This window comes from Uloborus diversus, chromosome 3 (assembly GCF_026930045.1).
Source record: "Uloborus diversus isolate 005 chromosome 3, Udiv.v.3.1, whole genome shotgun sequence".
NCBI lineage: Eukaryota > Metazoa > Arthropoda > Arachnida > Araneae > Uloboridae > Uloborus > Uloborus diversus.
In genome coordinates this window covers 14,007,306-14,023,157 of record NC_072733.1, presented here as the reverse complement: position 1 = coordinate 14,023,157, position 15,852 = coordinate 14,007,306, and the positions used below count along the sequence as shown (strand labels likewise).

At 30.9% G+C, this 15,852-nt stretch overlaps 1 protein-coding gene across 1 annotated transcript in view; it reads right to left on the bottom strand.

Moving 5' to 3' along the window:
• Window positions 1–15,852, bottom strand: part of LOC129218033 (gamma-aminobutyric acid receptor subunit beta-like) — a 539,475-nt gene that overhangs the window by 300,277 nt on the left and 223,346 nt on the right. Inside the window, exon 4 of the mRNA XM_054852214.1 lies at window positions 2,857–3,083. Within this exon, the coding sequence (XP_054708189.1) occupies window positions 2,857–3,083 (227 nt within the window). The remainder of the gene's footprint in view (window positions 1–2,856; window positions 3,084–15,852) is intronic.

Genomic DNA, 15,852 nt, shown 5'->3' with positions numbered 1-15,852 from the left:
AATTATACGTATTTTAAGGTAAATAAAATGTTTCAAGTGGATGAATAAATTAGTGTTTGATAGTTATGACAGCAGACGTCTGAAGTGCAGGTGAGTGTCATCTAATTGTCTTTACAATTTAACTACAACTTGGCAATTGTTTTCCATATTCGGGTAGCGTTCCCAAAAAACAGTTTTTACTAAAAATAAGTATATATTTTTAAAATAAAGGAAAAAAAGCACATCCAAAGGCAAGTTGAAAAATTACACATGAAACTCTTCGAGAAAAAAAAAACTTTTCCCACCCTTCACCATTTTAAAAATGGCATGTGCAAAAATATAATACTAGCTTGTAAACCAAACCAAGTGTTCACCAAAGAATCAGAGTAATAGTATTTATATTTGTACCTTTTGAGGAACTATGTTGGCAAAACCCAATCCGTATCAAATAATGCATATTTAATGCATTTAAGTCTAAGTCATCATAGTTGTAAACTTAAACGCCTTTTTTACTGAATAATAATCAAACACGTAAAAAAGGAAAAAAAAGCGCATTGAAAGTCTTTACTATACATATGATTCTTACAAATAAATAAAAAATCAATTCACCAAGCGTAATATCTAGATATAAGTTACACCTACTATTTTCTTCATTAGTTTTCATCAACTTTTAAGATTTAAAAAAAAAAAAAAGAACAGTAGATGTATTTCTGCGATAAATTTTACATTAAAGCTAACCAAAGTAAATTTTTTCCTGTTTCGCAAACGTAGCGGAAATAGTTCGAAATCTTTGAAGGGAGAATTCATTTATCTTTGTCTCTATTCTTCTTTCTGAAGCAAAAAATGTTTTACGATAGATTTCTCAATTGTTAAAATTGTTTGAAAAGAAATCTCACTTTTTCTACTTCCAAGTAATTCAAGAAGACCATTTTTTAGGGAAAGATTTGCATCAGTTGGTTTTTTAATTGAATTATTCAACATCTATGCAGGCATACTTAATGAAACGTACTTTATTCTATGTTATGTATGTGTGTAAATGGGAATATATCCTTTTTATGCGTCTATTGTTTTTATTTTTTATAACTTGTAGCATGTAAAGAGTTTTACGCACATTTAGATAACTTGTCTGTATATAGATCGGTAACATTTACGGAAACACATAATACAGATGGGCAGTTGGTTCTCGAGAAGCCATTTTCTACTTTGCTTTTGTAACGTAATTGCGTTAATTTGCAGTTAGACAAGTCTACTGGAATACAAAATAATATTTTTCATTAATAAATCCGTAACTAGTCAAATAAAATTAAGTATTTCTCTTATGGACACATGTGACTATAACTGATTTTTTTTTTTTTTTTTTGGCCATTCTTGCTCAAAGTTATTATATAGAGTTGATGATAAAACATATGCTAAATTTGGAAGGCGATAAGTAAAAAATGCATGGGCAGTTCTATTTTATTTTTTTTTATTTGTTGTTCAGAAGAACCTTTCAAAAGCGGTTTGTCAGTTTGTTTAAAGTGTTAAGTTAATTATATTGTGAACAAAAAAAAAGAAATAAATAAAAAAAAAATAAATAAATAAAAATAATAATAATATGGTTGAATTTTTTTTTTTTTTTTTTTGTGTATTTTCTGAAAATAATTGAATTCAGCGAGGATAACCATTTTAAGTTTTTAGTATGAGCACAATTAAGCGAATGTGACCATAACTAGTCAAACCAGTGTATTCCAGTTTGTGTCAAATACACAAATATTATAGTTGAAAATTACTAAAGTTTCACAGCTATAAAAGTACAATTTCTAACATCTAACACCATGATAATTAGTTTTTTGATGAACTAGAACAACAACATCAAAGTTCAACAAAACCCAAACCAAAGAGAAAAAAAATCTCAACGATGCCTATTACTAGTCATTTACCCTAGCTCTGAATTTTACTTACGTTAGTAGGATTGGATTTTGATTTTTGGAATAAAATATTAATGATGTGCAGTTTTGGGTATGCATTTTGAACCTCTGAAATAAAAAATGTAAACTTTGCTGTAGAAGGGCACTGCATTATGATTGAGTACCAAAACAATTCTTCCTGGTGATTGATTATTTAACTACAATCGGGGTATTAAAAAATTTCCTAACCTCCTTATGGTGAAGACTTATACCCAGCAAATATTTTACTGTTCCCCCAGACTAAGCATCGCCTTCATGAGACGGAAGAGTGGAGTGGGATACTTGCTGTTTTCATAGTGGCATGCGCGCTTGGTTTTTAGAACTTTACCGAATACGACTACCGAGGGATCTTCGAAGCGTAAAAAAGTACCTGGCGGAAGTGTGTCGACGCTCAACTATTGTGTTTTGAAGAATTTACATGATTTGATGTTATATCTTTAAAAATACCTTTCTTTTTTTAGCAATACTTTTTATAAATTAATAAAAAGACTGGTACACATATAGTAAAGACTATTATTAGATGATGGAAAATAATTAGGGTAGAAAAAATATTTGATCAGTTAGTTTTGATAACAAGAAAATTTTGCTGATTGCACACCGGCTAGAATGGGGAAAAAATCTGTCAGTATTTATTGTCGACAGTTTGCTTACCAAATGTGGCAATGTTTTCACTCCATCGAATCTTATAACATTACACAAATCACATTCTTCCAGTTATATGATCGTGATTAATAATGATGGAATAATTGACAACCCATGAGCATGTTTTCAACCGCAAAAGTGAATGCCGCATGCATAAATTATAACTAACCATGATGTTTTAAACTGTTCTTTAATTCACACACTTTTTCATGAATTATCTTTTAGCCTGCGCAGCGTGTAATAACATATTTTACAATTACTAATCTACAGTAGAAAGTCAATCACTGACCTGATACTTCTAAAGACTTCGCCACCTGCGGAGATACGGAGGAATGTATTTTGTGTAGTAGCTTTGTGGAAATAGGCGCTCTTCTCGTTTACAAAAAAGGTGTCCGGGACCCAAATTCGATCAGCGACCTCGGCGCCTACCGTCAAGCTCTCGAATCCCGTCCTCGGGGTAAACGAAAGCCGGTCATCGGTCCAAGCTTGACGAAAGTAGAAATCAAGAGTAAAATCCTGTAATCAAAAAATACCAATCAGCAAGAAATATCAGTGTAAAGCAGCACGAAACACTTCTCTTTGCCATGATTTTAATTTAAACTAATATAGAATGACAAAAAATATGCATAAACGTTAACTTTCTAGTGGGCGCGTGTATCTATCAGATACACTAAGAGATAATTTCGTTTTCTAGCTTTTTGACAGACAGCGCTATAATTATCCCTCCCCTAAACCTAATTTTAGTCAATTTTCAAGCGTCTCGTCCGTTGCAGTCTGCAAACCTCTTGTCAGTATTTGAGAGATACACACGAATGTTGAAGTAACTTTGTGTTGCATTCGATTATTTGCTTGTTATTTTTATTTATTGCTTTAATATTATACGTGTTTTAGAAACTTCAAAAGAAATATGTTTAAACGGAGCTCCACTGTAATAAAAACTTCGTACAAAAACATAGAAAACCGTTACAAGAACTTACGTTAACAGTCTCCGTATCTCTAGGATACACTGCTCGTATAAACACTTAACTCAACTAAGCATAAAAATAAATTTCAATCATAATGCAAAATGACAAGCACACTAGACTTACAAGGTTTAGCTGCGAGACATGCCAATATTGTAAATGTAAGGAGAAAAAAATACGCACAACCTTTCACAATTGCTCCCGCTGAAAGATTAAAAACGTAAATAAACTGGAAAAATAACCGAAATGAAAAACTAACCGAAGAACCAAAAAAAAAAAAAAAAAACTACGATAGATGACGTTAGTACTTGTTACTTCAGTAGATATACGCAAACAAGTACAAATTATCTTTTTAAAAAGCAAGTTCTTATTTACCTTCTCATTCGCATGTTTTCATCCATGTAGTTCTTAATAATGCCATCAATCAGCAGATTTGTAGTTTTTTCCGGATATAATCAATGATCTAACAATGATCTATATATTATCTAAAAATGCTCTACAAGCCAGAAGTACTTCACAGAATTTCTCATGATATTTCGAATATTCCAATCAACAATTGTATGAAGAAATTTTTGAATAATACATTTTTTTTTAAATTAAGAAAGAGGTATTTATACCATATAATTTCATGAAAATAAATTACACACATGGGTGTAAAACATTCAAAAAAAGTGTTTAACGGAGTTTTTCATCATGGGATTACCCTTTACTTGTAAATGTAATAAAAAATATTGCTTAATTTAAATTTAACCTAACGTCGAAAGATCTCCGGGGGGACTGCAAATGTAAACTAATCATGCTTTATTTTATCTTTTTAAATACATCACAAAAGAAGAATTTTTTTGGAGGCTTTTATAAGTAAAAAACCTCGTCCTTTTATCAGTCTAACGTTATAAATAAGCCAGGAGAGCTCATTTTTGGTGTAAAACAATAAGATTAAAAACCCTAAAAAGTGAAATTAACACTATATTTATCTGCTGTAATCAAGGAGAAACGTCATGTTCTCTGTGTAACATATTTTCCTTCTAATTAAGACTTGAGTTTTAAATTTAATTATCTACAATGACAGTTGAAAACACAGATCAGAACTAACAGCATTATCGTTTGAGTACACGCTGACGTGTAGAGCTACCGTTCAGTTTTAAACTACACAAAAACAGGGAAGTAACGAAACGATATTGAATGTTTCACAGAAAGGATTATTAAGATCATACACAAAATCAAGGTCACCTAAAACTAGAAACCACCAATGCGCTTCGAGTAAAATAAGCACAATAATGATAAAAAAAAACAATAATGTCAAAATTGTATTTAAATATGTTTCGTAATAGGGTAACGGCAACAGTTACAGACATGCTTAAGATATCGCTCTCAGGTTAACTCAATTTTCTGAGCCTTTTAATGTATTTTAGAGTTTTAAACTAATTTTCTTTCATGATACTACATCTCATTTAACGTCTGGCTGCTTCTGGATCCTCTAAATTAGTTAATTTTATTTTTATTTGCTCAATTTCGAAAAAAAGGTCCGACTCCCCAGCAACAGACATTGACAATTCTGATGATACCCAGTATTAGTTAGGATAAGTAAAGGGTGACTATCTGACATAACCCCCCCTTTTCTCTTCAAAATGAGCAAAAATTCTTATCTTTAGATCTAAAACCTTATTAAATTGATATTAACATGAAACGCTGGGCAGACCTCGCGGTGACTTTTCATAACCTTCCATCAGTGCCTTGTAAATACTAACTGACTCATAACATTCACTTTGATATCACTAGATTGGTTGCACCGTATTCATAGGTCGCAGCAACATCAGTTTTATCCGCCTAAAATTCTTATGATTCTTATCATTCTTATCATTCTAACTTACGACTGTCTGTTACTGAACCCTAGTCTGTTAATGGTACCGTTCGTTACCCTAGTTCTTTATCAAAGGTATTTGTTTTCTACTAATGTCAATGATTTCCATTATCTTACATTATTATTTCTTACATTTAATGAAGCTACAAATGTGTTTCAGTAAACATACAATTTTCAGAAATTGAACATTGACTGAAACAGGTGAAAAATTTGTTGTATAGAATTACTACTAGTGTAATTAAACTATACCATTTTCACTGAAGAATCAAAAAGTCTAACTTCAACAACCAAATATGAAAGATATCTGAACAAAAATTGCGTGTTTCTTTCTTACTACCACACACGCGAGGAAACTTGTCAGTATTTTATCAAGTTATAAGTATATTTATCTTTGGATATGTTAACAAATTTTGAAACATAGTTGTTAATTACACTTGATATTATCTGTGTTTGGAGCAAGAATAGTACAGCTCCAATGCATTACAATTAGTTACACATAGGAAACATAATCTTTAGTTTTAATGCCGTTAAAATTGGTTTAAAAGAAGAAACGTCTAAAATAATATTAAATTTTAAAAAACCATGAATTAAGAAATTGTTTTTCTTTTTTCGATTCCTGAAAGTTTTGAACATTTGTAGCTTCTCTCTCTACTCCGAGGCCATCATTGGCGTTTAAAACTGATTTTAATGGAGGCTTTTTTTCGGTCGAAAAGAGTTTATTCGTCTTTCATTAAATGTGTTTTTTAAATAACGGACAGTTTGAGATGTGTACACAAATTTTGTTGGCCATGATAATAGAAATGCGAAGAAATAGAGGTGTAAATAAAATTTAAATCCAATAACTGGATCTAAAACTTTTCAAGTCTTTCTTAAATTATTTTTTTTTTCAATAGCCTAAAGTGTGATAATATAAAAATCGTATCCCTTCTTTCGTGAAAAAGATCTCTATTGCTTAAGAGATATCTATTGTTGGCTAGATCTCTATTGATTAAGGGATCTCTATTGTTGTCAATGTGCATACAAAACAAACTTTTAAACCCGATCCATTTTTTTTGTTTTTGGGAAATAATTTGAAAAAGCATACGACTTGATACATAACAGAAAATAAAACTATAAAATTCGCTTAGTAGTTATTCCATGTCATAAATTATGAACATATAGAATTATCCATGCCGTAGAAGGAATACTTTATGCTGGATATCTTTTAAATAACTCTGAATTTCTGCAAATATTTGACTTCAGTAAAATGAAATTCATCGCAATATATCTGTAATCAATGCCAGTCAAATTTCAAACCAAAATGCCTACTCTGTAAGTTATAATGTAAGCGCAAGAGTTAATTAAATCTATTAGTGGTTTTTAAGAAAATTAAAAAATAATCATGCAAAATGCATCAAAGGTTGTTGCAAGGATGTCGATATTTAGTCACACAACAGTCAAACAATAAAAAAGGGATCCTTAAAATGCAATAGTCAGTCTTCCAATTTACATAACACACACACAAAGAAAAATAACCTTGAAGGTTTTTTTTTTCTTCAGTCATACTTTTTTCATTAAGAATTACAAAAGAGTTTTTTAATCCATCTAAAATCCAAGGTCACTGCAAGACTCCCAATATTCAATCATGCATCGATAAATCCGTATGATAGAAAGAGCTTAAAAAACAATGGTCAGTATTCCATAAAATAGTCAGTCATCCAATTTGCAAAACACAAGAATAAAACTAAAAAATGATTGAAATCGCTTATTTTTTCTCAATATTATTTATTCATTAGAAATTCCAGAAGCAATTTCTAATAACTGAAACTTGAAAGAAATAAATAGTTCAACAAAACTTCCTATAACTTGTCAAATATAAGCACGATTGATTTCCCCGATTTTTGCTGCTACGTGAAGCTAATATATGGTGGAGCGTTTGCGAATCTGACGCCCAAATAAACGTTCTAAAATGGCTGCCAATCGTTGCTACTGATTTACTTTTTTATCTGTAGTTTTACCGGGTTGTTTTCGCATGAATGGACGAGTAAAACTGAAGATATTTATAGATGACTGTAAATCTGAGTGTAAGCCAGAATAATTTCTGGTTCGAAATGAAAGCTTTTGGACCGGCGTTGTGATTGGATGGTTTGAACTTTGAAGCACAATGCTGCCGTGTGCAGGTAAAGGGCAGTAACTGCAAAATTTTCATTTTTTTTTTTCATTTTTGTGCTCTATTGTACGTTAGCTTTATTGTACAAGCTTGCTTATTTGGTTTCCGCTGAAAAAAACGTCTAATTCCAGCTTTTCTCTATTGTTAGTATTGAATCCGAAACACATCTCTTCAAATATCTCGAAAACTCATTTCTGCAGATGCTGCCGTTTACCTGCACACGGCAGAATGCTGTGTGGCAATAGTTTACGGAATATGACTGAATATGATTGCGATTTCTAAATACATCAAACAAAGGTGAAAGCACTCAATGTGAAGACTAATTTTAATTAGGAATATATTAACTAGAAATGTGTGAAACACTTATCACACAATTCAATTTTTTAAATTTTACAATGTTAAATTGTGGAACATTACGTTTTAAGAACCAAACAAAACGATTAAAAAAATAGAAATGCTGACTTTTTGAATTAGAGACAAAGACTTATTTTGTAAATCAATGTTTCTGAAGTCTTTTCTTCATTTTATAAATGAGTTCTATACCGTAAAAGTGTCCAATTATGGGCCACTTTTCGATGTTTTCAATAAAAATTCCATGTATATCATTGATTTAGAAATTTGAGGACTATAGCAATGGTAGCTATACATCTCGTTTTTCAAATCAAATGTTAAAAAAAAAAGTCTAAGTTGGAAAGAAGAGGAAGGGGAATGTTTTCCCCGTGGCCCATAGTTGTACCCCTACGGGAACAATTAGGCCACCTCATTTTAACCTATAAAACTCATTGAAAACTTGATCTGGCTATTTGTTGTCTGATGCTACATGTTGCTCTCTGCTTGAAACTGCATAAAGATTTTTTTTAGTCCATCGTTTACCTTTTTTTTTTCAATTTTTTAAGGCTTAATCATCACTTGTCGCCTCGAGTGATTAAAAAAGTTAGACATGGTAAATGTAGATAACGTTCTTTATTGTCTGCCTAGGTTTCGACATAGAAACATTTGAAAACTAGAAAAATCTCACCAACTAAAGGCTAGGTACCTATAGAATCTCTCATATAGGGACTCTAGGTACCTATACTTAGGTCTCAGAAAATACGTAGGTCAGACAAGTTTTAAATGAGATCAAAAAAATTTTTTTTGAAAACTGAAATGTGAAATCACATTCTACATTCCGAATCTCATGAAAATGAATAATATTTAAAAATGATCTCAGTTTATATTTGGTCCGGATTTCAGTCAACACCTTCTGCAGAAACTCCACTGATTACGGGTGATAGGGCGACCCCCAAGCTTTCTTCTGTCTTTTACTGCCATTATTTACAATAAATAACACAAAATATGACAAATGCATCCCTACAGAGATTAAAATGAAGATTCAAGCCACCAAAAAATGAACTTCATGTATTTCTGCCTTAGCCCTGGCTATAGGGCTGTAACTTACTGAATATTCTTATAGCTAGTGCATCTGACTGGATCATTCTGATTTGAAAGTTGTTGACTGCGCTATTGACGTAGAATATAACATTAAAATTGTCACTGAATATGTGAATGTCAGAACAGTTACAGTGTTGTTGCTTTTTTAGGCAAGAACAACAATGTCATCGTTGTTAGTGCGCATTTACCAATCAAGCACGATGTTTTTCCAATTTTTAATGAAGCAAAATCTCAAAATATTTTACAAATGAAGTCACTTGATAGTCACTTTTGTCCTGGATATTTTTACAGAGTCTGAAAGTTTGTTCATGACTGATTTGGTCATGAATGAAAATAAAACTCTACCTAATTAGAAATCAGCAATAAGGCATAATTTGTCGTCGTGTCAAGTGCGTATTTTTCAATCAGGCGCGATGATTTCCTTTCTTTTGAAGCGGATAAATTTAAAAATATTTTGTTTAAAAACCGCAAGTATTTTGAAATGTACTGCACTACTTGAAATGCATTCAAGTATTGTGCATTGAATCACAATATTGTAAAGTAATATTGTATTCAGTTTTGCTAGTACTGCTAGAAAAGTTGAAATTGTTTTGATCACGAATGAAAATCAATTGTTTTTACTGAATAAGACAAAAGCAACAACATATTGTCGTAGCAGGTTCGACCTTACAATCTAAGATAACTTAAAATATCATGATCAAGAGAAAAATCCCAAAATATTTCATTTATAAAACTACAAATATCGTCCAATTGTATTATGTGAAGCATTGTACAATAATTTGATATTCAGTTTTGTTCCCAATACAGCAAGAAACTCTAAAATGCTGATTTGGTCATGAATGGAAATCAAATCGAATTTCAAAGGAAAACTTGAAAGAAATATTTATTTCTTTTGTCTTGGAAAGAATAAACTTTTTAGTCCGGAAACGTTTCCTACAAAATATTCTTCGATGCATATCGTGGTTTTTTTTCAGATGAAATACCATAGAAGGTCCTTTAGGTTTTTTTTTTAAATCGGAAAAGGGAAAATCTTTTATTCGGAAAATAAATAGACGCAGACCAATATGCATTTAGAAATATTCTGAAGTGGCTTCAAAATGAAAATATATATATATGACACTGTGTTGTCATACATTCAATATTCAGCAAAAAAATTTTGAAATTCAAATTTTTTAAAACTTCCTCGTTTTAGTTGCATAAATATTGAAAAGAGGAGGACAGTTTCCAATAAACTTCTTAAAATACTTTAAAAGGAAAATGAAAGAGAAGGTTTTTTTTTCACTGAATTTCAATATTTAGTAATAAGCAGCGAGTTTCTGGGAAAACTATTTTGAATTTACAGTAATTGATTTTTCTTTCCCAGCCCAACTTTATTTTATTTAAATTTCGCATGGTCGTGTTTATTGGTTAATTAAAAGAAAAAAGAACTTTTTAAAGCGTTATCTCATTTAATTAACACTCGTCTAGCCGAAAGTAATTGAATAAACAGAGCTTATCCGTAAAACTTTTGTTTCATGCCAGCTGAAGTTATTTGATTAAAAAAAACAACAAAATTGAATACTTTTCTTCAGGCTTGAATACCTTTGTTTGGTAAGATAAGACGAAAATATTTTCGTTTGCATAAGATCACCTCAAAACATCTTCCGTGGATGGCGTACAGCATTTTTATGCGCCTTTAAACTTAAAACTGCGTTCGCTCTTCTATGATTTTTGTTTCATGATCTTTTACTTTTTCTGCTTGGAAGATCTGGAATATCTCTAATTCGAATTGATAAAGGCTTTAAAAATACTGAAACAGTAAAAAAAAAAGTGCCGATGAGGGAGCAGCTTTTTTCATGAGTTGGGGATGCAATTTCCTTTTTTTATGGGTTTTTTGGAGCCAATTTAACACACCACATATCAATAAAAGTTACACATATGATTTTTTTCAATCCAGAAACCTAAGAGTAGTTTTGTTGCAGTCGTTTTGAGTTTTAAGTTTTTTTGTTTTGTTTAGTTTTGTTTTATTAGGCTAAAACAGTAAAATAAAAAAAATAAAAAACATTACTCTAAAAGAGAAAAACTACTTATTAGTTTCCTTGGGGCATGTTAGAGAGATGTTTTTTTTAATAGAAATCATGTTGATGATATCTAAAAGATGATGAGGAGTTTATCTCAAACAAACTAAATGGTTTGACATGATTCAGTATAACGGATTGTCCAAAACGTTTATCTACATTGGTAAAATTAATTACAAATGAGTAGAAGAAGAAAGATATTAATTTACATTATTTTAAGATCGCCTCAAAACATCTTCCGTGGATGGCGTATAGCATTTTAATGCGCCTTTAAACTTAACACTGCTTTCGCTCTCCTATGATTTTTGTTTAATGATCTTTTACTTTTTCTGCTTGAAAGATCTGGAATATCTCTAATTTGAATTGATAAAGGATTAAAAAATACAGTAGAAAAATAGTTCTAATAAGGGAAAACTTTTTTACATGGTTTGGAGATGCAATCTTCATTGGTTTTTGGAGACAATTTACCAGACCACATACTAATAAATGTTACACATAAGATTATTTTAAATCCAGAACTCGAAGAGCTCGAGAGTTTTGTTTCAGTCATTTTTAGTTGTTTTAAAAGCTTTTTTTTTTTTCTTGTTCTTTCGTCTGGCTAAAGCAGAAAAAAATGAAAATTAAAAAAAAAAGTTTATTACGCTAAAAGAGAAAAACTGCTTATTAGTTTCTTTGAGACACATTAAAGCCATATTTTTTAGAGATCATTTTGAGGATGTTTGTCTCAATCGAAATAAATGATTTTACTTGATTCCGTATTACGGGTTGTCCGAAAAGTTTATCTTTACCGTCACATTTGATGAGCAAAGAAAATATTTGATGCACAGTTTTTTATGTTTCACAGCCAAAATATCAAAGTCTGAAGGTGTTATGTCTGGAGATGTAGGTATCCACAGTATTTTAACTTATCTAGCTATCAGTGCATTAGGATGTTTTCATCTAATTCTTTTTCATCTAATTCCAATTCTTATTCGTACTTCAGCCTGGTTCTTCTTTTTTTTGTAATGTTTTATTGCTCAGTTTCATTAAATTCCATTAGCCGTGTCAAGCACATACAAAATATCTAGCTACGTTTGCCCCAAGAATTTCAAGATCAAAGCTCTGAAGGGTTGCCATAACTTGGCATTTAGTTCATCAATTTCACATGAAACTTTTTAACAATGTTTTTAACGTATCCCCTTATCTAAGTAAGAATGTGTCGGGAGATCTAAATTCCCATCCACAGCAATGGAAAAAATTCATCAAAAGTCTGTTGTACATTTGAACTTCAACTTGGTTAAGAAACATTACACTTCTATTTTTAGAACATAAAAACCCGTATTGAACGTAAAAACCCGTCCCTACGAACATGAAAAACCACCCTTAACTTTTTAAATCCTTTTATTTAACATGTACATGCTTATTCATGTAGGGGAAAGAGGGATAAATTAAAAAAAAAATCCTTCATATCTTTATTTTTCAAAAATATTTCTAATTTCTTGGAGAAAAATGTCTCCACGACTGAATACTCTTTTCTTTGTGCCATGGAACTTTTTGAGATTCTTATAAAAATGTATCTGTTTTTTGGCGTTCCAAAAATATATTCAGATGTTCATCTCATATGAAGTTAATAGGAAACTTAATGGAACGACAATAAAATAAATAATTACAAAGTTTTTTATGCAAAACCATGATCACAGAGATAATACAGGGTGTGCGAAAAGTCTTTGACACATTTTAGAAACACTAAAAAACAACAGTAAATTTTCGTATGAATATGGGGTTTGTTCCATAATACTTCATAGTTTCAAGAATTTTTTTGTGAAAAACAAAAAGTGTTCTTATACATAATTTACTTCGATGGCTGTACTTCACAGTAAGAAAAATAAACTTCAAATGAGATGTTTAATCGTTTTATATAACAGAAAACAACGCCTTATAAGTGCACTTTTTATTTTTTTATTTATTTAATTATTTATTAATTTATTTAATTTTTTACACTTTCTTGAAAAATTCATGAACTTGTGAAGGTATTTCGTTGAAATATTCTTTAAAATTCTTGATGTTTAATTAAGTTAATAGCATAATACCGATTATTCTAATGCTGTTTTATAAACTGTTTTAAACATTATACGTTAGGGTGGGCCGAAAAAAGGATATTTTTGAAAAGCAACTTCTAATAGCTAAAAAAAGTTGTGCATTGCCATCCGAAACATGAGAAAAATAACTAAAAAATTGATATTTATGTCTATAATATTGTATAGACATAATGTTATATATATCATTATTAGTATATCATTATGTTATATATATCATTATGTCTATAATATAATTATAGACATAATATATCTGTCATAATTTTTCTTTTTTTTATAATAATTTTTCACATGTTTAGGATGGCAACTTAGCACGGCAGAATATACACATTTCCTTCACCAGTGATCTTTTTTCACACGTTTGAAGGTAGATTGAAGCTTTTAACGAAAGGCACATTTTCAGCCTATCATGAGATATGGTAGATACCTCAATTAGAGACCACTCGCCCATTTCCGAGTCGATTGGCACAAAATGTATCCTAAAAACAGCTATCTGAGTTGATATCTTCACTAGTTTATGCATTATTGTTTTAACATCTCCACAGAATCTTTCTTTAAGGCTTTTAAGATGGACCGAAGCCTTTCAAGGAAATAACGTTCTCCTGTAGTCGCAAGATATGCAAAAATAAGTCAGTTGAGAGAAATCTAACATCTAGAGTCTTCCAAAAATAAAAAAATAAATAAATAAATAACTCTCAAAGTGTGACTTTTTTTGCACAGTATGTGCAAAAAAAAGAAAAGGATGTTATTAAGAGTCTGCCATCATTTAAGATCTTGAATATTAAGTTTTTCTTAAGCGTATATAGTTTACTAATGTCCTTTTGTAGTGTGGGTTTGTAGTATAATATTTCGCATGGCTACTTTTAAAAATAAATGGCTGCACGTATATTTTGAACAACTAATCAGTTAATAGAGTTTCCGAGATTCCACATGTATTGTTAAAAAGGAAAATAATGGAATATGTTGACAAACCAGTTTTATTGCATCTGGTAAACATTTGATGACTCACCACGTGATCGTTTTAAGATGTGTCGATAAGAAAAAATAATATTCATCGTTTATGGTAAGATTAAAATACTTCATTCTGCAAAAACTCGACTATCTCAAAAGAGAGAGAGTGAGAGAGAGAGAGAAACTGGCCTGAGAGAGTTTTTTTTTTGTATTTTCTCAAAATTTAAGTATTACATAGTTGCTGCCATCTATAAAAAGTTTCAACAATTCAGTACATTATAATTTACGCAATTTATAAAAGCCTTTTGTAGTGTGATATACATAAATCTTTTTAGAAATAAATGACCGCATCACATATTTTAAACAACTAATCCTTTAATAGAATTTCTTTGGAAAATACAACATTCAACATATAATGTAAATTCAAAACATTTCTTGATGGTATACGGTGTCAAACCATTTTTATTACCACATATAAAAATTTGATGCGAATTTCCTTCACCACGTAATCTTTCTTCATAGCTTGTAAGCTGGATCGAAGCCATTCATGAAAGCAGCCTCCGCTCCTTCATCAGATACGATAGATATCTCCCTTTTCTGCAGTCTTCCTCAAAGACATGGAGCCTCTTGGCGCCATCACTAGTGACTAACGACTTGCACGTGCACAACATTTCATTCCATGAAAGATTTATGTCGCCAACTTTGGGTTCTGGCGTTTTCTCCTTTGCTATCGAACTCAGTTGAAACAAACATAGACTTTTGCACTCATTTCCTTCTAAGGCACTTGTTACATTTATGTCATCGATCAGCTCTTGTCGTTTGGAGGACCAAAAGCGTCTTCTAGGAATGGTCTTTCAGCGCATATTGTGTACTTTATTCTGCTTTCATTTTATCTCGCGGCATAATAATTAGTTTTCCGCTCCAGCTTCTTCAAAATATTGGTGAGTCATTCGTAGCAGCTTGGCGTAAAATTGCAACCCTTCAAGAGTCTCGAGATTTTAATACGTATGGTTTTGATACATTGCTTCTTTTTATATGAAGCTACTGTATTTGTGTAAGAAGGCACAAAACTAATACCGAAATATGATCAAATGCTGTATTGTAAAATACTAGTTTTCTTCTAACGCTTTTGTTTGGATTATATTATTATTAGGCCTTGTCGTTTAGCGAGCTAAAAGTAAAATCTATAAGTAGTCTTTCAGCGAAAATGGTTCATTTTATTTTATTTTCATTTTATCTAGCATAGTAATTAGTTTTCCGCTAAATATCCTCCAAAATAGAGGAGAAATTTTGCAACCATTTAAAATTTTCTAAGCTCTGAAAACGTATATTTTTGCATTTGTCTTATAACTTTCTTACTTGGCTAATAATACGCAATAGTGTATGTTTAAAATACCTAAACATGCTAAATCACCGCATTTTAAGATATTGCCGCACTCATTTTCTTCTAACGCAGTGTAGTAGCTGTTTCATTTGTTATATATCACCCCTTGTCTTTTAGAAGACTGAAATAGTCTCCTAGAAATTATCTTTCAGCGTATGTTGCGTACTTGGAATTGCAATACCGGACCAAAACTGCAATACCGGTATTTGGTATTTTTTAAACGTAATACCGGTATTAATACCGGTATTAGAAATTTCCCAAAAAATATTCAAAAACGTAATGTTTCTTTGCCATATTTTATTATTTTGTGCATAAAGTGCCTTATTTACTTATTGTGAACAAATATAAAACGAAAGAACAAATATCATTATAAAAAATAAATAATTGCAAGAAACGTATTGCATCTATTTAAGTG